The sequence below is a fragment of the Pygocentrus nattereri genome, chromosome 23 (genome assembly GCF_015220715.1).
Source record: "Pygocentrus nattereri isolate fPygNat1 chromosome 23, fPygNat1.pri, whole genome shotgun sequence".
NCBI lineage: Eukaryota > Metazoa > Chordata > Actinopteri > Characiformes > Serrasalmidae > Pygocentrus > Pygocentrus nattereri.
This window is the reverse complement of record NC_051233.1, coordinates 8,534,330-8,555,521: the sequence shown is the minus strand read 5'-3', so window position 1 is coordinate 8,555,521 and position 21,192 is coordinate 8,534,330. Positions and strand designations below refer to the sequence as shown.

Here is a 21,192-nt window from a genome sequence, read left to right as displayed (position 1 = left end):
GTAGATTCCAGTCAATCATCCAGTGACCTACCGACCATCTTTTGGGGCTCAGAGGGTTTGACGTTTGCTGATCTCTGACCAATTTAATGTTTAAATTTAATGGGTTAAAGTGGAAACAGTGGGGTAATACATAGAATTGGTGGGGTTAAAGAGGGAAAAGTGGGGTTAGATGAGAAATGGGTGGGTTTAAAGTGGAATGTGTGGGGTTATATGAAGAATGGGTGGGTTTAAAGTGGAATGTGTGGGGTTATAAGAAGAATGGATGGGTTTGAAGTGGAATGTGTGGGTATATATGAAGAATGGGTGGGTTTAAAGTGGAATTTGTGGGGTTATATGAAGAATGGATGGGTTTAAAGTGGAATTTGTGGGGATATATGAAGAATGGGAGGGTTTAAAGTGGAATGTGTGGGTATATATGAAGAATGGATGGGTTTAAATTTGAATGTGTGGGGTTATAAGAAGAATGGATGGGTTTGAAGTGGAATGTGTGGGTATATATGAAGAATGGGAGGGTTTAAAGTGGAATTTGTGGGGTTATATGAAGAATGGATGGGTTTAAAGTGGAATTTGTCGGTATATATGAAGAATGGGTGGGTTTAAAGTGGAATTTGTGGGGATATATGAAGAATGGGAGGGTTTAAAGTGGAATTTGTGGGGATATATGAAGAATGGGTGGGTTTAAAATGAAATGTGTGGGGTTATATGAAGAATGGGTGGGGTTAAAGAGAAAAAAGTGGGGTTATATGAAGAATGGGTGAGTTTTAAGTGAGGATATATGTGGAATGAATGGGTTTATATGGGGAATAAGTGGGGCTAAAGAGGAAAGGGGTTTATATAAACAATGGGCAGGTTTGAAGTGGAATGAGTGGGGTTCTACATGGAACGAGTGGGGTTGTAAAGGGAATGGGCGAATTTAAAGAGAAATAAGAGGGGTTATATGTGGAATGAGTGGAATTATGTGTGGAATGGGAGGGGTTAATAAGGGGAATTGTTGGGTTTAAAGAGGATTGAGTGGGGTTAACTGTGGAACGAGTGGGGTTATATGGGGAATGGGAGGAGTTAAAAAGGAAAGAGTGGGATTAGATGAGCAATGGGTGGGGTTAAAGGGGAAAGAGTGGGATTAGATGAGCAATGGGTGGGGTTAAAGGGGAAAGAGTGGGATTAGATGAGCAATGGGTGGGGTTAAAGGGGAAAGAGTGGGGTCATATGGGGAATAGGTGGGTTTAAAGTGGAATGAGTGAGTATGAGTGGAATGTATGTGCAGTAATTAAAGGGGAATAAAGGTGAGTAAAAATAAAGATGAGCTAGAAAGCTGTCAGAATGAAAAACATATGAATTAAGCATTTTCCTTAAAAGGCATATTAAGGTATGTTTTTTCTAAAATAAAGCCTCAACTCTTCTGTAAGGACGTTGAAGTACCTCGACCTGACACCTGTTCCCCTGTGCCGAACCCCACCATCCACTCCAGCCTTCAGCTCCACTCCGATTGGTCGTCTGAGTTTAATCTGCGAAGGAAGTCTTTTCTCCTGAAAGCTGATTGAGTCATCCGAGTGCTACTCAGTCTCGCAGGCCTGGCCTCCGCGTGACGTCAGGGCAGAATGGCAGCGGGCTGGTCTCGGACGGTCTCCGCGTAAAACTGGGTCTGTGGTGAGAGCGCGCGGGTCGTTTCTACACACCGCGCGCTGTTATTCTCTCCGGTGAGTTTGATGATCAGACGGTGGGTTTATTCGCTGCTGGTGGGTCAGAACAGCTGCAGGCATGTTTTAGTGAAGACCCTCATGGGGGGGTTCGGCGCGCCTGCACTTTCGGACTGTATGGGTGTTTTCTGGCTTTCTCAGTGGATCATGTGATATGAGTGTTTATTAATAACGTAGCGCTGGGGGTCTGTTTATGTTTAGAGCCTCGCGCCTTGTTTGTCCCGCGCGCTTGGCCACTAATCGCTTCTGACTGTGCTGTAGGAAAAACGGCTTAAGCCCTGAGGGAACACGGGAGGTCATCGGGCGCGCGTGCTCATTCGGGTTCCCGTTAAGGCGCGTGCCCGTGCCGGTTCCGTTCCCGTGGCCATTACGTTCTCGTAACAGGAACGCACGCGTTTGTGTTCTCGTTGTGTCTGTGTTCCCGCGCGCACGTTCCAATTAAAGCGCGTGGGCGCGTTGCCGTTTCGTTCTCATTAAGGCGCACGTGCGCATCCGTGTGTCATTAAGGCGCGCGCCCCTTTCACTCTCATTAAGGTACGTGCCCGTTCCGTTCTCAATTAGGCGCGCGCGTTCTGTTCCATCACTATTAAAGGGGAGTTTTCAAAATATATGTAAAATTAAGTAGTTAGGCGGTTGAGATGTAAACAAAGTCAGAGCGGTTTGGTGTGAATTAGATAAACTTTTAGACATTTAAGATTTCAGCACAGTTTAATCATTAGGATGGAAACAGAGTCATTCAGAGTGGTTTGGTGCAAAATGCTCCATTCTAGAGAAACTTACTGATCAGTATTGGTGGTGATAGGAACCAGACGTCCACCTCTAAAATCTCTCTCACAAAAAGTCATTACATGAAATGGTTAAGAATACACTGCCTGATGTCTGGGACAGTTTTATGATAGTTGTGTGATAAAGTTTTGGCCTAAAACATCTTGTTAATCCGTTTATTTTAATCCGTTTATGATGCAGAGGATTGTGAGGCAAAATAGCCCCTAAAGACATATTATGTCAGATTAGCCACTATTTTATCATCATTAATATTTCATATAAAACTCAGAAGACTCGTCAGTAGGTTCACTGGTGGTAATGTATAGAAAATAAATGTCTATACTTGTGTTGTAGTCATGGCGACCCCTGGTTCCTTTCACTACCACTGTAAAGAAGTCTGAACCATTTCACACCAAACCGCTCTGAATGCCTCTTTTTACATCTCACACACTGAGCTATGCAGAATCTTACAAAATATAGTTTTTATAGTTCTGGATTCCTTCAATACTGATCCAGGTACTGATACAAGCCTCAAGTCAGTCTGAAAGGAGCAGCTAAGTATCTGCAGGAAGATGCATTGCAGTGCATTTGTACCGTACTGTGTGCAGACTTGCTTTAGTTTAGTCTAGCAGTGCATCGAAACAATACAGCAAAAAATAGAAAAAGCCTGATGCCTTGTGTTCATATGTTGGAATACAATACAATTTTCAATGCAGAGAGCAGGATTCAATTTGATTGTTGTTATTTTGTGTTAACAATATTTTATGCATTACAACAACAAAGAAAAGGTTGGTTTGGCTCAGCAAAATAAAAGTTCTCCAACAAAACTCTTTCAGCACCTGCCATGCCATGCAACAAAATAAACCCTCAAAAATCACAAAAAGCCCAGTTATTTCAGCATAGCAGTGTGCATAGCATAAGCCCCCCCCCCCCTTTACTCTGCACCTGGACAGTATATTTTAATTGACAGTGGTTTCTGTTGAAGACAGTAATTGAGGGAAATTGAATTTCAGATTTTTTTTTTTGACGTATTAATAAAGACTCACTAAAGACTCATCAGTGCTGCATTTGTAATGTTTATGTTTGTCTCCTTTAACTGATTAAAATCTGCCTCCAGTGAAAACCATATTTAACAGCTGAAGTAAATCTAAAATATTTTTATTGGGCGAAATAGTAAAAACAGAAATGCACAATATATAGATAATATTGCTTGCTATCCCTGGTATATTTTATAAATATCACAGCCGTTCAAACTATAAGTTTTAGTTGAGAAGCTCCGAAATCTCTTGGCTGGCCGAGCAAGGAGCGCTGCACACGGAAATGTAGCTAGTCTCCATCCTAGGCTAATGTCTTACATCTAACCCCAAGAGACCAGCCTTTCCTTCCCTTGCTTTCCATCACCCCCTGTTAACTCAATAACTCATTACAATCTGATGTCGCTCCTCTGGCAATAAACTGGACTAACGTCAGGCTGCAGCTCGCTATACGAGAGGTGAAGAAATCAGTGTGTTTTTCACTGTTTGAACATCATAGCATCCGCAATTATTTGCAAACCAGTATAACAATAATGACAAAACTAATACCTTAAGAAGAATTTCAACCAGTAGATCGGATGCACCAGTATTTTGCTACCGTGTACTATTACTGTATAAAAGAAGTTCCGTGCTACCTTTGTTGTTGAATGCATTATGATAGTTTCTAAGTGAAGCTATGCACTCATTCTTTGCTTTGGATACCAAACCTGAAGCGTAATTGAAGAAAATCTAACTCATCTCTAAATTTCTCATTTCACTGTTAAGCTGTCTGTGAAGCACTTGGAGTTGTCACCAGTATGAAAAGTGCTCTGTAAATAAAGACATAACCATTATTATTATTACCAAGTAGAATACAGTTCTCATCACTATAGAAGCAACTGATAAATGGACACCGAAGTGTGAAATATATGCCTATTTATATGTTTACTTGCTGCAGAAAACATATAAATAGGATAAACAAATTAAAATTCTACGACTTGATCTTTCTTAGATCACATTCTTTGCATATCAAATAAATACAACAGAACTGTGCTGCCTGAGGACCATCAGCTCTGAGGTGAGAGTGAACATGATTGTGCAGGCAACTGTAATCCAGATGTGCGTATGTGTGTCTAATAACTTAATCCTGAGAGGTTATAAGCCGTGTGCACTCCTCTGAAGAGTGATGACAGCTTTAGAAGTAGTCAGTATTCTGATTTGTTTCTCTACAGAGCTGTTACTCAGGATTACATGGCACATATCATGTAAAACTGAATCTTCCTCAGAGTTTTGAAATCAAAGTGTTTGATGTAGCATGTAAAATGTCCATATATGGAAACTGATCTGTTTATGTGATGAAAACCAAATCATTTATTTATATACACCTACTCAGCCTACAGAAGTTTAGCACCACCCATTCATGTTGAAGTTGTAAGAATATGATGTTATAAGGAGTGTTTCAGCCTGGGCTGCTTTTTAAATTAGACACAATACAAATGGCCAGTCAAAACAAAGCTCATTTACATATATGAGTCTTTAGGGCACAGTGACAAAAACAGTCTGCTTAATTCTAAGTGATAAAGAGAGGTTGGAAGTGGTGATGTTAAAATTAATAAAGGCTGTATTAGGTTAATAAAACCACACACACTTTATAAGTGTGCCCTTAACCCCTTAAAAGGTCAGGGTTTATTTCAGACTTCTATAACCTAAGAATAGCTGAGCCAGTTTGCATTGAAGTCCCTGTAGTTACTAAATAATAAGACTTAGTGTGTAATAAACCTGGGATTTTGAGTGGCTAAAAGTGTTATTATTATTTTTATTATCATTAAAGAAATTCTTCAGGAAAACACACTTCAGACACCAAACAAGACTTGGCTGCATTAGGGGTTGGGGGAGGGTATATATGCGTTTGATTTTGTCAAACTGTCACTTTATTGCTTATCCCAGTTATTTGTGTTTGTACAGTTGCACAGAAACACACACCTGTACATGTGTGTGTGTGAAGTTCAGCCATGCCACTGGTGAAGAGGAACATTGAGCCACGTCACCTGAGCCGGGGAACGCTACCTGAGGGCATTGGCAGCGAACTTGAGTGTGTGACCAACAATACACTCTCCGCCATCATCCGTCAGCTCAGCAGCCTCAGTAAGACCTCACCTGTGTTTGTGCGTGTGTGTGTGTGTGTTTGGTGAAATACTGGTCCATTATATAAAGTGTTCACATCTATAAAAGATGCAGCTTAATTGTGCCAACTGTAAAGTTTGGTGGAGGAGGGATAATGCTATGGGGTTGTTTTTTGGGGATGGTCTATAGCCCTCTTAGTTCCAGTGAAGGGTGAATGCTTCAGCAGACTAAGACATTTTGTATGCTTGTATGCTTCCAGCTTTGTTTCACACACACACACACACACGCACAAACACACACACACACACACACACACACACACACACACACACATATATATATATATATATACACTGCTCAAAAAAATAAAGGGAACACTCAAATAACACATCCTAGATCTGAATGAATGAAGTATTCTCAACTTTGTTCTGTACAAAGTTGAATGTGCTGACAACAAAATCACACAAAAATCATCAATGGAAATAAAATTTATTAACCACTGGAGGCCTGAATTTGGAGTCACACACAAAATTAAAGTGGAAAAACACACGACAGGCTGATCCAACTTTGATGTAATGTCCTTAAAACAAGTCAAAATGAGGCTCAGTATTGTGTGTGACCTCCACGTGCCTGTATGACCTCCCTACAATGCCTGGGCATGCTCCTGATGAGGTGGCGGATGGTCTCCTGAGGGATCTCCTCCCAGACCTGGACTAAAGCATCCGCCAACTCCTGGACAGTCTGTGGCACAACGTGGCGTTGGTGGATGGAGTGAGACATGATGTCCCAGATGTGCTCAATCATATGCATATGGTCTCACAAGGGGTTTGAGGATCTCATCTTGGTACCTAATGGCAGTCAGGCTACCTCTGGCGAGCACATGGAGGGCTGTGCGGCCCCCCAAAGAAATGCCATCCCACACCATTACTGACCCACTGCCAAACTGGTCATGCTGAAGGATGTTGCAGGCAGCAGATCGCTCTCCACAGCGTCTCCAGACTCTGTCACGTCTGTCACATGTGCTCAGTGTGAACCTGCTTTCATCTGTGAAGAGCACAGGGCGCCAGTGGCGAATTTGCCAATCCTGGTGTTCTCTGGCAAATGCCAAGCATCCTGCACGGTGTTGGGCTGTGAGCACAACCCCCATCTGTGGACGTCGGCCCCTCATACCATCCTCATGGAGTCGGTTTCTAACCGTTTGTGCAGACACATGCACATTTGTGGCCTGTTGGAGGTCATTTTGCAGGGCTCTGGCAGTGCTCCTCCTGTTCATCCTTGCACAAAGGAGGAGGTAGCGGTCCTGCTGCTGGGTTGTTGCCCTCCTACGGCCTCCTCCACGTCTCCTGGTGTACTGGCCTGTCTCCTGGTAGCGCCTCCAGCCTCTGGACACCACGCTGACAGACACAGACACAGCAAATCTTCTTGCCACAGCTCGCATTGATGTGCCACCCTCGATGAGCTGCACTACCTGAGCCACTTGTGTGGGTTGTAGAGTCCGTCTCATGCTACCACGAGTGTGAAAGCACCACCAACATTCAAAAGTGACCAGAACATCAGCCAGAAAGCAGAAAGGTACTGAGAAGTGGTCTGTGGTCCCCACCTGCAGAACCACTCCTTTATTGAGTGAGTCTTGCTAATTGCCAATAATTTCCACCTGTTGTCTATTCCATTTGCACAATAGCTGTGAAATTGATTGTCAATCAGTGTTGCTTCCTAAGTGGACAGTTTGATTTCCCAGAAGTTTGATTTACTTAGAGTTATATTGTATTGTTTAAGTGTTCCCTTTATTTTTTGAGCAGTGTATATATATATATATATATATATATATATATATATATATATATATATATATATATATATATATACACACATCTCAGGAACTCAGTGAATTCCAGTGTGGTACCATGATAGGATGCCTCCTGTGCAACAAGTCCAACCGTGAAATTTCTTCACTATATTCCACAGTCAATTGTCAGTGGTATTATAACAAATTGGAAGCAATTGGGAACGACAGCAACTCGGCCATGAAGTGGTAGGCCACGTAAAATGACAGAGCAGGTCAGTGGATGCTGAGGCACATAGTGTGCAGAGGTTGCCAGCTTTCTGCAGAGTCAATCGCTACAGACCTTCAAACTTCATGTGGCCTTCAAAATCAGATCAAGGACAGCATAGAGGGCTTCATGGAATGGGTTTCCATGGCCCAGCAGCTGCATCCAAGCCTTACATCACCAAGGCAATGCAAAGAGTCGAATGCAGTGGGGTAAAGTGCCACCACTGGACTCTAGAGCAGTGGAGACGTGTTCTCTGACCAATCACATTTCTCCGTCTGGCAATCCGAAGGATGACTCTGGGTTTGGCGGTTGCCAGCAGAACGGTACTTGTCTGACTGCATTGTGCCAAGTGTAAAGTTTGGTGGAGGGGGGGGATTATGGTGTGGGGTTGTTTTTCAGGAGTTGGGCTCGGCCCCTTAGTTCCAGTGAAAGGAGCTCTTAATGCTTCAGCACCAAGAGATTTTGGACAATTTCGTGCTCTCAGTTTTGTGGGAACAGTTTGGGGACGGCCCCTTCCTGTTCCAACATGACTGTGCACCAGTGCACAAAGCAAGATCCATAAAGACATGGATGAGTGAGTTTGATGTGGAAGAACTTGACTGGCCTGCACAGAGTCCTGACCTCAACTTGATAGAACACCTTTGGGATGAATTAGAGCGGAAACTGCGAACCAGGCCTTCTCATCCAACATCAGTGTCTGACCTCACAAATGCGCTTCTGGAAGAACGGTCAAACATTCCCCTAAACACACTCCTAAACCTTGTGGAAAGCCTTCTGAGGAGAGTTGAAGCTGTTATATTTGCCAGATGTAAAAACACATGTGCATGTGTACGTTGGCGGAGAGCAGAAATGCCGCATGGCCAAACAGGTGTCATTCATTCAAGGCTACCATTCACGCACTTTACTACAACCATTGTGTTTTAAAGCTTAATCTGATTGGTTGGAATTCACTGGCCACTGGACAGATGTGAGATTAATACTCATCAGTGTTACGCAGTTGAGGTCGGAGAAGGGAAATTTCTCAGACATCTGGCCTACACATTTGTGTGTGTGTGTGTGTGTGTGTGTGTGTGTGTTCGTCATGTATCAGCTGATGTGATTTGGGTTTATATGAAGTCACAGAGGATTACGGCTTACGCTGAGATTAGTGTGTGTGAAGCAGAGAAAGAGAGAGAGAGATAGACAGACAGAGAGAGAGAGAGAAAGACTTAAGGAAAGAAAGTAGGATTCAAATAATTTACATGCAAAACACTATACAACCTTATCTGCTACTCATTCACTGAGCACTTTATTAAAACACATCAGACCACCACAGGGCAGGTATTGTTTAGGTAGTGGGTCACTCTCAGCACTGCAGTAACACAGATGTGGTGGTGGTGTGTTTGTGTGTTTTGTTTGTGCGGGTTGATCAGACACAGCAGTAAAACACTAAATATGTTTCTTTTATGTTTAATTCTGTTTGTTTATAAAGTCAGGATTGTTTGATATGAAGAAATCTGCAGCTGTCCATTTTATCTCAGCACGGCCGTCTTTGTGTAGAGGTGTGAATTTTTTGCGGGTTGCCACTTGTTCTCTTTCACCAAATCATTGCCCGCTAGCAGCTCAACACAACATTACAACATTTCACACACAGCGAGACAACAGTAGCCAGGTTTCCATCCACATATTTTTATGCATATTTTAGTATATTGAATTTAAAAAGCTGATGGAAGATGCAAATGTCATATAAAATTGCCCAACTTTGCAAAGAACTTTGTATGCTCACTTAAGATGGGATGTATTTTTTGCAGGTAAAATAGAAATACTGCAAATTATGCTGTAAACACATTTGCCGAATACATAATTGTAGCACAACAGAATGATGCAGATGCTTGCGGGTAAAAGTAGAATGAGAGGCTTTACTGATAAAAACACTATCCAAAATTGAAGTCAATAAACAGGCATAGGTCAGATCCAGAAAAAACACAGAAGCACAAACATAACCAAGCAAGCAATCCAAAAAAAGGTCAGGCAAAAGGCAAGTCGAAAACAGGGCAAAAATGTCAGAACCAGAAAAACCAAACAAATATGACCACTCGGTCACTCTTGTGACAAAAGCAATACCTTGCAAAGAACCTATCCTACAAGTCCAGGCTGTATACTAAATGAATCAATGAACTACACTTGAACATAATTATTACTCTGGAGAGTTAGAGTGCTGATTGGAGTGCAAGAGTGAGGCAGGAGTGACATGATCCCCAGGGGGTTCTGGGAGATGGAGTCCAAAGAGACCAAAGTGACAATAATAAAAATACAAATAAAATTAAATCATATATTTTGTTTTGTTGCCTAGCCTTCAATAAGTAATAATAAAGACAGTAGATTAGATTAAATTAAAAAAAAAACTGTATGAGAAAAGAGGGTAACATTATAGGGTTAACAAATGTTAAGATGACGGTCGCCAACATTTCCTGAGTCGATTCCAGTGCATTTTTGCATTCGTGTTTTAAGGTGTAAAATGCTGCTGATGCAGTTCAGCAAAACAGCAAGAAACTTCTCAGTGTTAAATATTTGTCTGTAAATTCAGCCCATATTTCTCTTACCTAATTCTTCTGCAATATTTTTAGTAATTCTCTGAAATTTATAGATGGAAGTCTCACTAGTGTCCTGCTTAAAATATTTCATTTGATTATATGAATTTAACATATACAAGTTTAGATTTCCCTGTTGTCTGCAGAATCGCCTGTAGGAGGCCTGAAAAATGGGGCGATGGAAGGTTATTTACATTCTGCAACAAAATATAGTTCCAGTTGCGCTATCTGTAGTTGACAGCTGCTGTGTGTGAACATTTAGGAACAAGTGGACAAACAGAAGTTATTTCTGAAGTTACATTAACAGAAAAGTGTTAAAAGTGTTTTTTCCCTTCTTCCCTAAAGTTTCAGAAACACAGTACATGTCCAAAAGTTTGTGGACACCTGATTCTCCAGCCTCTCTTCTGAAATGAAGGGCGTCATGTTAATATATGCATTGCTGTTTGGATTTGATTGAGCATTAATGAGGTCAGGTACTGATGTTGGACGGTCAGTTCTGGACCACTGCAACTCATCCCAAAGGTACTGGGTGGAGCTCCATCACTCCAGAGAAGGCAGATCCACTGCTCCACAGCCCAATGCTGGGGGCTTTAAACGCTTCTAGTCGACGCCTGGCATTAGGCATGGAGACCTTAGGTTCATCTGTGGTTGCTCCAGAGTGTCACATTCTGTTGGACAATGCTTTTCTATGGAGATTATACAAGTTGTGGATGCCTGTGTCTGTGTAGGGGTGACCTTCTAGTACTGAATTCTCTCTCTCTCTCTCTCCCTCTCTCTCAGGTAAGCATGCAGAGGACGTGTTTGGTGAGCTATTTAACGAAGCGAACACCTTCTACCTGCGAGCGAACTCATTGCAGGACCGCATAGATCGCCTGGCTGTGAAGGTCACCCAGCTGGACTCCAGCGTGGAGGAAGGTCAGTCATAAAGTCAAGGGTCACATGGATGCCGGGAGTGTATCCCCCATGCTGGTGCAGTTGAAGTGCAAGCTAATCCGTCAGCCATAAACAGTTACTGCACAAAAGTGAATAAATATATATACTCACACGAGTACAGTACTGTACACTGATCTGTAGTAAAGAAGTGCAGATAACCGCCATAAGTGGGAGCGAGTGTGTGCAGCTTTAGTTAGCCAAGAAGCTAACATCTCAGTTACCAAGCTGGCTAACTCGCCTACCTTAAACAGTAAAACCACAAAACTAAACATAAAAATAAAACTGATCCCAACTAATGGTGTATCACACAGTTTCTCTGTCATATGTTTATTTGAAGAGTTTATTAGCAAAAACAAATTTTCCTAAATGCTGACATTGAAAACACAATAATTGACCTAAAAACGATCAGATCTTCCATTTAGTCACAAAAACCTTGTAATTAAATCTTAATTTAAATTGTAATTCTGTCACAAAATTTCAGGACACTTCTGGACTTTGATGTTATGGACACAGCATAGTGACCCCACCCCAATCCCTTCATATCTGCTTCTTAATGACTGGTTTATCAGTTTGAATTTATCCAATCAGGTCGCTGATGCTTGGCTAGAAATACATTGAGGTATCCATGAGCCAAAATACATATACTTGCTATTATTTTATTGCTCTGCCGTTATTCACAGCAGCTCATGCAGGAACAATAACTATCTAAACAGAGCAAACAGACAGATGACTCCTGATTGGCATAATTGTCTAAGCATTGGCTCTATCATCAGGAGAGGCAAGTTCGATCCCTGGTGATACTACAGCTGTCTGCGGATGGGAGTCCAAGACAGCACAATTGTCTCACTCTCTCTGGGTGGGTAGGATGGCTCCCTGTCTTCCCCATCACCGAGCACAGGCATCTGTTAGCTGATGTAACAGAACGGGCAGTTATCGTTCTCCTCTGAGCACATTCAGCTGTCCAATAACGTGTTAGCGGCAGTTCGAAAAGATGTGGTGGTGCTTCTCAGGTCTCAGAGGAAGCCTATGTTAGTATTTGCCCTCTTAGTGCTGGTGATATCGTGTGACTGGGGGAATCCTAACCCTTTACCAAGCCACGGGCCTGCCGGTTATGACTTAAAGTGCCATCACCAGCCCAGAGTCTAGGCCCGCAGACCTTCCTATGCTAGATAATTGTGTAAATTTATCCCCAACCCCTTTTTTTAATCAGAGGATCTTTCTTATTTTGGGTTTTAGCTGCCATCAAGCTGAATCTGGCCCGTCGTTAGTTCCAATGCACCAGTTGGGAGTTGTATATGGAAATTGCACATGAAGTAGAAAAGAAACACTCAGCAGCCGTGTTTGGACCCAGAGAGCAGATCTCAGCTTTACCCTTGCTTTCTTTCTGTTCTGCAGTCTCTCTCCAGGACATCAACATGCGGAAGGCCTTCAGGAGCTCCACTGTTCAGGACCAGCAGGTGGTGTCCAAGAGCAGCATTCCAAACCCCATAGCTGAGATGTACAACATGAGTGAGAAACCGCCGCCGCTCGGTGTCCTCTCAACTTACAGGTGTGTGAAGAGACCCTTTTGGTAAATTCACTTCACAGAATTTCACTGAAGATTTTTCAATAGTCCATATCCTGAAGTTTCTTTAGTTTTGCACTGGAGCTACGAGGCTAATGTAGCTAAAAAGTAATGGAAGTTTATTTTTTTAGATTACTCCACATGGTTTGGGACAAATGTGTGATTATTTAGGCATGTGGTTAACACCGTGTATGCTTCCGTTAATTGTTAGCCACATTAGTTGTAGCTCCAGCATATTATGGTAAGGAGATAGTTTTGCTGAACTGTTGTTTGATTAATTGGAAAACTTTTTTGAACTGGTTCTGTGGAACAGGATACAGTGAGTTTAATGGAAAATAATCAATAGCATACAAAAGTTGTCTAGAACTGCTGTACAGTGAGTGGTAAGAAACAGAGAAGGGTGTAAACAAACTTTGCTGAAATCTTTTAACTTTAGAAAAACTAACTAGCTGATGTAACATTTCTCTCTGTCTCTCTCTTTCTTTCTCTCTCTCTCTCTCTCACTCACTCTCTCACTCTTTCTCTGCAATAGAGATGATCATATTGATGGAATGAAGTTCTACACAGATCCTTCTTATTTCTTTGACCTGTGGAAGGAAAAGATGCTTCAGGACACAGAAGATAAGAGGAAAGAGAAGAGAAGACAGAGAGTAGGACACTTGCATTCTCTCTTTCCCCTGTCTCTTCTCTTCTCTTCTCACTTTTTTTCTCTTTTCTCTTATCTTCTATTTTCTTATTTTTTCTCTCTCCCTCCCTATTTCTTTCTTCTTTCTCTTCTCTCTTCCTGATTCTTGCTTTCTTTTCTTTTTCTCTCTCCCTTTCTTTCTTTATTCTTCTCTCATTTTTCACCTCTCTCCCGTTTCTTCTCTCTTTCTTTCTTTCTTTCTTTCTTTCTTTCTTTCTCTCTCTATCTGTCTCTCTCTCTCTCTCTCTCTCTCTCTCTCTCTCTCTCTCTCTCTCTCTCTCACAGGAGCAGAAGCGGGGTGTAGATGGGACTTTACCTCGCGAGGTTAAAAAGGTGCGTAAAGCTCGTAACCGGCGACAGGAGTGGAACATGATGGCGCTCGATAAGGAGCTCCGCCCAGACCACCGCCATCCAAACAGCCTTCACCGGGGGGCGTCCTCTGAGGGGTCTCTCTCACCAGAGGGCAGGTGTGTACACACTCAATGATACACACATGATCAGTTTGTGCACAGTTCTTTTGAACGCAAAGTCGTTCAGAGTGGCTGATGTTCATTGTTGTGAAATAATATTTTGTTCTTTAATATATTTTTGATAATACTTTTTAATAATATTTTGTCTTTTAATATTTTAAAATAATATTTTAAAATAAGTTGTCTTTTCAGTTTTTGACATAATTTTGTCCTTTACATTGTGTGTAAATTTCATGTTAAATGGACCAAAAAAACGGCCCGTGATGACTTGGGAAAAAGTGGCCCCTCCTCCTTTTTTTAACACTCGTCTACAACACAACCATTTTACTTACTATCTAAAACCACCAGTGAATGTACACGTCTTCTGAGTTTCTATATGGAATATTGAAGATGGTAAAATAAGGATAAATCTGAAATAATAAGGTTTCTTACCCCTCCACCATGAATGATATTGTTAAAAACATATTTTGGGCTAAAAGCTTCTCAAAACGATCATAAAATAATGTCTCAGACTTCAGGCTGCGTTATCTTAACCATTTGTAGTGACTTTCTTTGTAGTAAGTGTTTATATGCTTAGGTAAGTTAATTAAGATAGGACTAGGCCGTGTATCTTTTTCCAGTGATGTCCAAAGCAGTGAAACACCTTGAAATTTGTCTGTCCATTTTCTTTATAACAGGCCGCACTGTCCTGACATAGCAGACTGCCCCGTTCCAGCAGGCCACGCCCACACCCTGCCTGGTCATGCCCACTCTCGCCCATTTATGCCTGGGGAAGTGGCCTCGTCCAATCCTAGTGGAGGGGTGGAGCATGAGTACCACAGCATCGGTGGGCCCATGGGTGTGGGAATGGGTGTAGGAGCTCTGGGGGGCTACAGAGGCGGCACACTTGGGCGTTCACGTGCACCTCCTCCAATGCACACCCACACTGAGGGTGGAGTCAATGGCATCACACTACCACCAGCAGACTACAGGTAAATAAAAAACAGAAAGTTAATTTAGGCGAAAAATATTTGCTGTAACTAGTCAGTTAAGTAATTGACTTTGCTTAGCCGCCCCATCCTTGGTTACTTGGTTACATATTGAATATCATTTACCCACTGCTCAAGCCATCTGCTCAGCACAGTTGTCCCAGCTGTGACACAGCTTCAGTTCTTTATGGTAGTTGCTGCCCCTCAGGTAATTTAAACAGTAAAGAACAAATCCAGATGTTTGTACACAAATGGCCTCATGATGAACAAAATACCCACAAGTTGTTTACTTTGGAGCTCATACATAAAGTCAGCAACATTTTGGGGTTTTATAGTTTGCCTGTTAATAAGTCCTTTCAAAGGGGCCTCTGCAATCAGTGCCTTCTGCTGTTGGTGCCTTCTGAACCTGTATGGTACGTGTATTTAACCTGTTTCTTTAAAAATTAAGTCACATATTAAACAACATTGAGTGCATTTTCATGCACTCAAGCATCATCTAACCCTATTTTTGCAGTTATCTGATTATTCAAATGGTCTGATTTCTTATATCGGAGAAATCTGGTCTGGAAATCCGATTAAGAAATCTAATAAAGAGAGCTGGATTTTAGCTCAGCAATCAGATTTCTCAGCGCATGTAAACTCTTACTCTGATTTCTTTCAGGTTTCTCAGTCTACTCTATGCTTGACAAAATGAAGGATTTAAATATTCTTCATCTTCTAGATAATGTATGTTCACATTTTCAGCTAAAGTGGCATAATGTTTATAAAAAAATGCAGCATGAAATTTGAGTTTTATGATAGGTTTAAGTCACATCTCCTTATTTGAGTTTATTGGCTGGTTGCAGATTAGAAATCCAATTGCTGTCTGATTCATGTAGACCTGGATTTCCTCATTATCTGATTACCCAAGAGCATGTAAAGGAGAGTTGATTGGATTGCTGACTGTGGGAGTTTTTCCTTGCCACCGTCGCCTCTGGCTTGCTCACTGGGGGATATATGTTGTAACTGTATGTTTTCAAACTTCTCTAAAGCTGCTTTGTGACAACATTGTTGTAAAAATCGCTATACAAATAAATTTGAATTGGAAAAATCGGCTTGCTGACAAAATTTAATTTTCTGCAGTTATCGGATTATTAAGTGCATGTAAACGCACTCAGTGAATTTTACCTTTAGGTACTAAACTGTTTCGCTCCTTGTTTAGAAATATATGACTCCAGCCAAGCATGTGCTCCTGCTGGTGTGGGTTTCCTCGCTCTGAAAAATGCAGAAAAAAATGCTACTTGAGTGCTTATAGTGCCCCTTTTGGTGTGAAGAAAATTGACATTTAAACATAAAGCTTTTAAACACTGCATCTCTTTTTTTGCAGTTAAAATCACAATTTGTTCCTGATTCATATTGTTTAGAAGCCTTTCTAAAGTGTTACAAATTTAGTTTGTGCTGCAACATTTGCAACTTTTATAGCACTATCGCTACATGCTCAAAAATTTTACATACCACATACCAAAATGTATGGATTTTAAGCATAATATTTAGTGTGTAAGCCTCATTGGGTCTTGTTAAATACTTCCACTGTTGAGTAAGCTGGCAAACAGTCATAAGGCTGTCATTGTTCTCCATTTCTCCAAACATTTTGTGTTTACGTTGCAGATTTAATGCACAAATCCAGTGAGTTAATGGTAACAAAGAAATACTTCATTAGTTAACCAGACTTGCTAGTTCACAGACTTAGCCTTGACCCTGTATATGTTTTGTGTGCTTTCTGATATGGTTTAATTGGCAGTGCAGTTTAGCAAATTCAGTTTCCACCTCAAACTCTTGGAATATTGGGTAAAAGGCAGCATATTGTAACGTTCTGAAAAATCGTCTGAGGAGGCCAGGTCTAGTCTTGGTTGCTAAGCTACAATTGGACCAATTAGGGAAGGGATGTCCTTTAAATCAAGTAAGGTTTTATATACACTGACAAAGTGATTAATTACATTAATGTTCATGCTCTCTCTCTTCCTGTCTTCACTCCACCTTTTTGTTTTCCCTTCATATATCTCTCTTTCTCTCTATCAACCCTTCAATCTCTTTCTCTCAGTATGATGGAATATTATGCTAGTTCAGGTTCTCCTCCTCCTCCCCCTCCTCCTCCTCCTCCAGGTCCCCTCATCCCTTCATCGCAGACTGCTTTTGCCACGCCCCTAATGGCTCCGGCCCCACCCATGTCACATCCTGGACCAGTCAACTCGGCTTTATCTTATCCCCTCCCACCTGTCCCACCACCTGGGCCACTTGTGGCCCCTCCTCCTCCAGGTCCCCCTCCACCTCCAGCTCCTCCCATTCTGCCTCAACCGATGGGAATGGGAGAAGGGCGGAGACGTGAATCTCAGCCAATCACAGATGGCCGCAGTGACCTGCTATCGGCGATACGTATGGGTGAGTGTGTGTATGTTACAATGTTGCTTGTGTGTATAATCTGTGTTAATACTACCTGTGTAGCGCAGGTAGTGTGTTTCATCTTTTTGCTCCTTACATTTTCATTAAGACATTCAGAAGTGCTCATAAACAAATCTCAAAGACTTCGGTTGCACCACAGACACTTACAATACTTATTAACTAGTAGAGCATAAAGTGATCAAAATGTAGATCAAAACACTGTTGCACAGAAAGATATCATTGAACGATCAGTAAAGTTATCAAGCTAATGTAATCGCTATTTGAATCTGCTGAATAACAAAAAGATAATGTTAGCTATGATAGTTATATTAAAAAAAAAAAATCTGTGTTATGTATTGTATTATAATAATGTCAGCATCACACCCAACCTGAGCAGAGATGGAGCTGCTCTTGCCACTCTACATGCAGTTGACCTGTGTACTTGAACAGTGTCGCCCACCAGGTTGGAATGACCTTGTTGCAAAATATCTCCGTTACTGTATGTGTTGTGTTGCAAATCTGTGGTCAGGAGGTCTGTGACCTTTTCTATCTGATCAACAAAATCTATCTATAATGCAGAACTGGTTGTCGACGCGACCCAAGATGTTTTGTTTTCTTGCATGTTTTCCCGATTTTTACAGCAGAAGTTACACCAATTATAGGGTACATGTAAATTTTAAGTTATAACTTAAAGCTACATTGAAACTACATTACTGGGTGCAACCGGTTAAATTCTAGTAGCTTGTAAACGTGAACGTAATGGCAGTTTACTTTCTAATCGGCCTCCGATTGAACTTGCGTTCAGCTGGTGCAGGTGGCTGCAGGAGATTATTCTTATTCTCTCATTAATCTGTCAAGTTCCCATAACATACAACCAAACTCAGATAAAAAAAAAATTAAACCTACAGCTATTCATGTTTGTGCGAAAAGTAACACCAATTGGTGCACCACACACTTCCAAACAAACCAAACTTTTAATGTATGTACTTTTGCTTTTTAACTAAAATTGAGAGAAAGTGGCTTAAAAAAAGCTAAAACTGTAAACCCTGAAATTTAAAAGCGCAAAATATTTAAAAGTCAGAGGTGTCAGGTCAGATTTAGCAGGAGTTTTTCAGGCCATGTCTTACATCTTTGCACACATCTCAAAAAGAAGGTCCTGCAAAATCATCAGTATGCTGACAAAGATATGATGACAGTAGTGGACAATTCAATCACATATCCTTGGACAATGCGTCCCTTCACCAGGTTTTGACTGAGTTCTTACTCACAATTATGAGATTTATCTGCTCTGGGATGAGGACTGAACTACAACACGCATTACAAATGTGCCAGAAGGGTCTCCAAATCCCCAAAACCTATGTAGTGTAGCTTTAAATGTTGATACTCTTTTATTATATTTTATATAAAAATTATATAATATATATATTTTTTTTTGTTCCATATTTCCACTTTTAATGGAATATGATTTATACACAGTATCTATACTTTCACTTATGTAGACTTTTTACACTACTGTATAAATTCTATTACTGTTACTGGGGACCAGTGCCAGAATGCAAAGTAAACATCTTTTTAACCCCCTTTTCATTGCCACTGAAATTAAGTGTTATATGCTGATAATAGTTGTAGTAATAGCTTGTCCTTCTGGGTTGCATGGGGGGGAGCTGGCGCCTATCCCATCAGTCATTGAGTGGACAACCTGCTGCTTATATTGTTTCTAAATTTATTTTACTTTAAAAAGGCTGAAAAGGAGAATTAAAAAAAAATTAAATGCATATTTCGGTGTATATTAGTGTGCATTTTATTTGTGTGCATCTTCAGGTATCCAGCTGAAGAAGGTGCAGGAGCAGCAGGAGCAGCAGGCTAAGCGAGAACGGGTGGGCAATGATGTGGCCACTATACTGTCCAGGAGAATTGCTGTAGAGTATAGCGACTCAGAGGATGACTCTGAGCTGGAGGACAATGAATGGTCAGACTGACCTCAGTCCACACACTGCTACCTCCTACAGTACACACACACAAATGCACATACACACAAACAGACGCACACACCTACGAACACCTAATGCAATGTAATTACAATTAAGATGTAAACGGGTTTTAGTCGTTCAGAGTGGTTTAGTGTGAAACACCACTGTAGAGAAACTAAGAATTGTTTACAGTGGTGGTGATAGGAACCAGGTGTTTACAATAGTTTTGAGAGGATTTTGGCCTTGGTGGAGGGATACATGCAGGATGTTTTGAGGCAACATAGTCCCCTGCCCCCACCCCCAAAAAAAAACTCTTTTTCAGGTTTTTCACTATTTTACCATCATCAACATTACATATAAAACTCAGAAGACACGTGTAGGTTCACTGGTTTTGGATAGTAAATAAAATGTCTATATTTGTGTTGTAGTCATGACGACCCCTGCTTCCTATTACCACAACAGTAAAGAAATCTGAACCATTTCACACCAAACCGCTCTAAATCACTCTGTTTAGATCTTAAAACGATCGTAAAACTGTGTCTCAGATATCAGACAGTGAATTCATAACCATTACATTTAATAACTCTGTGAGGGAGCTTTTTCACCACCACTGTGTAAAAATTCTGACTCTTTGTATTTCTCTAGAATGGAACATTTCACACCAAACCACTTTGGATTACATCTTACACATTTTATTATGAAATTAATGAATTCCCTTTTAATGTAAAACAAGCAGAGCAGTGACAGCAACCAAAAACATTGAGAATATTCATTTTTTGTTTGTCTTCCTTTGTCTTAGACTATTTTCCTCTCTGAGTTAAAGCACAGCCCTATTTTTTTAAATTCCTAATTTATGCTTAATTTATTTCATCAACATAACTATGTGACTATGTAAAAATGTTTGTGGATGATATTGATGATGATGACTTTATCATATGTTTGCTTTGTATGCAGAGAAGTGAGGGTTTTTGGGGTTCGTGTTTTTCCTTATCAGTCTACTGCTTTAATAAATATTGTAAATCTTCATCTCTCTGTGGCTGATCATGATGATCAGTGCTTTTAGAAGCCTGGATTTGTCTATCAGAAGAAGCTACACAGCTTGACATCAGGTTCTGTTGCTTATGTAGGAAATGTATGTAGTTTTTCTGTAAATTCCAGTTTACAGATACTTTCAGACTGTATCAACCACAGTGAATAAAAAGCTCAGAACGGTACCTTTAAACATGTACCCTCTGAGGATCAGCTGGGCACTCAAACTTTTTCAGACCCTTTAGGTCACATACATTCTTAAAAATAAAGTTTTGCTAAATGATCCTTGGTTTGGTGTTTCTGGGGAAAAAGATGTATTTACTACAGAAACTTTACAGTATATTGTTTTGTGTCTTTAAACCTTAAAAAGGTTCTTCACACTTATACATTGTCTTTACATGATGTAAATACATTGTTTTACAGTTTTGATCATGTATGGTGATCCCATGAGGAATTTCTGCCCCAATAATATTACCTTCATAAATATGTATAGAAAAATGAATAAACAAATAAAAGTAAAACCATCAGAATGTCCCTAATGTGTGCATGCCTTTTGCAAGAGTGCTAGTTAGCCACATCAGAGCCGGTTTATAAGGCGCCTGGCCTCTTCCTATTTCCCTCATTATATCAAAAACAAGAGCGAGTCTTGAATGAAGCTAAATAGCTAAAAATGAAAAGTTTGAAAAGTAGATGGATGTATTTCACTAAAAAAGCAAATAAAACTCACCTGTATTTTTATTTGCTTCTACAGAAATTTGGTTTTAGGCAGTACAATGCAAGCATTACTGCTACTGAGTGCTCATTGGTTGGCGAGCGCAGCAGCTCATTGGTTCTCACTCACAGGTGTCATGAACATAAATGAGGTGCGTTATAGCTCGAGTTTAAAAGCTCTTAAAAATATAACAGCAGTGTTAAAATGATTTATGCTGATTGCA

General features: G+C 40.8%; 1 protein-coding gene across 2 annotated transcripts; it reads left to right on the top strand.

Annotated features, from left to right (window-relative positions):
* Positions 1-1,568: 1,568 nt before the first annotated feature.
* wasf3a (WASP family member 3a) lies at positions 1,569-19,850 on the top strand. Of its 2 annotated transcripts, none has more exons than XR_001858079.2 (9): positions 1,569-1,697; positions 5,441-5,620; positions 11,001-11,135; positions 12,549-12,702; positions 13,250-13,367; positions 13,688-13,869; positions 14,550-14,843; positions 16,983-17,258; positions 19,080-19,167. XR_001858079.2 is itself a non-coding variant. In XM_017702878.2 (9 exons), the coding sequence occupies exons 2-9, from the start codon at positions 5,488-5,490 to the stop codon at positions 19,235-19,237; spliced, it is 1,512 nt and encodes a 503-aa protein (XP_017558367.2). In that variant the 5' UTR covers positions 1,569-1,697; positions 5,441-5,487; the 3' UTR covers positions 19,238-19,850. The 2 variants fall into 2 exon arrangements, 1 of the variants encoding a protein (XP_017558367.2); XM_017702878.2 differs by having other exon boundaries at positions 16,921-17,258; positions 19,080-19,850.
* The last annotated feature ends 1,342 nt before the right edge of the window (positions 19,851-21,192 follow it).

Excerpts from the sequence above, each read along its gene's own strand:
- wasf3a (XM_017702878.2), top strand. The coding sequence starts at position 5,488 with ATGCCACTGGTGAAGAGGAACATTGAGCCACGTCACCTGAGCCGGGGA. Across the intron at positions 12,703-13,249 it reads GGTGTCCTCTCAACTTACAG|AGATGATCATATTGATGGAA; the intron begins GTGTGTGAAGAG and ends TCTCTGCAATAG. Across the intron at positions 13,870-14,549 it reads TCTCTCTCACCAGAGGGCAG|GCCGCACTGTCCTGACATAG; the intron begins GTGTGTACACAC and ends TCTTTATAACAG.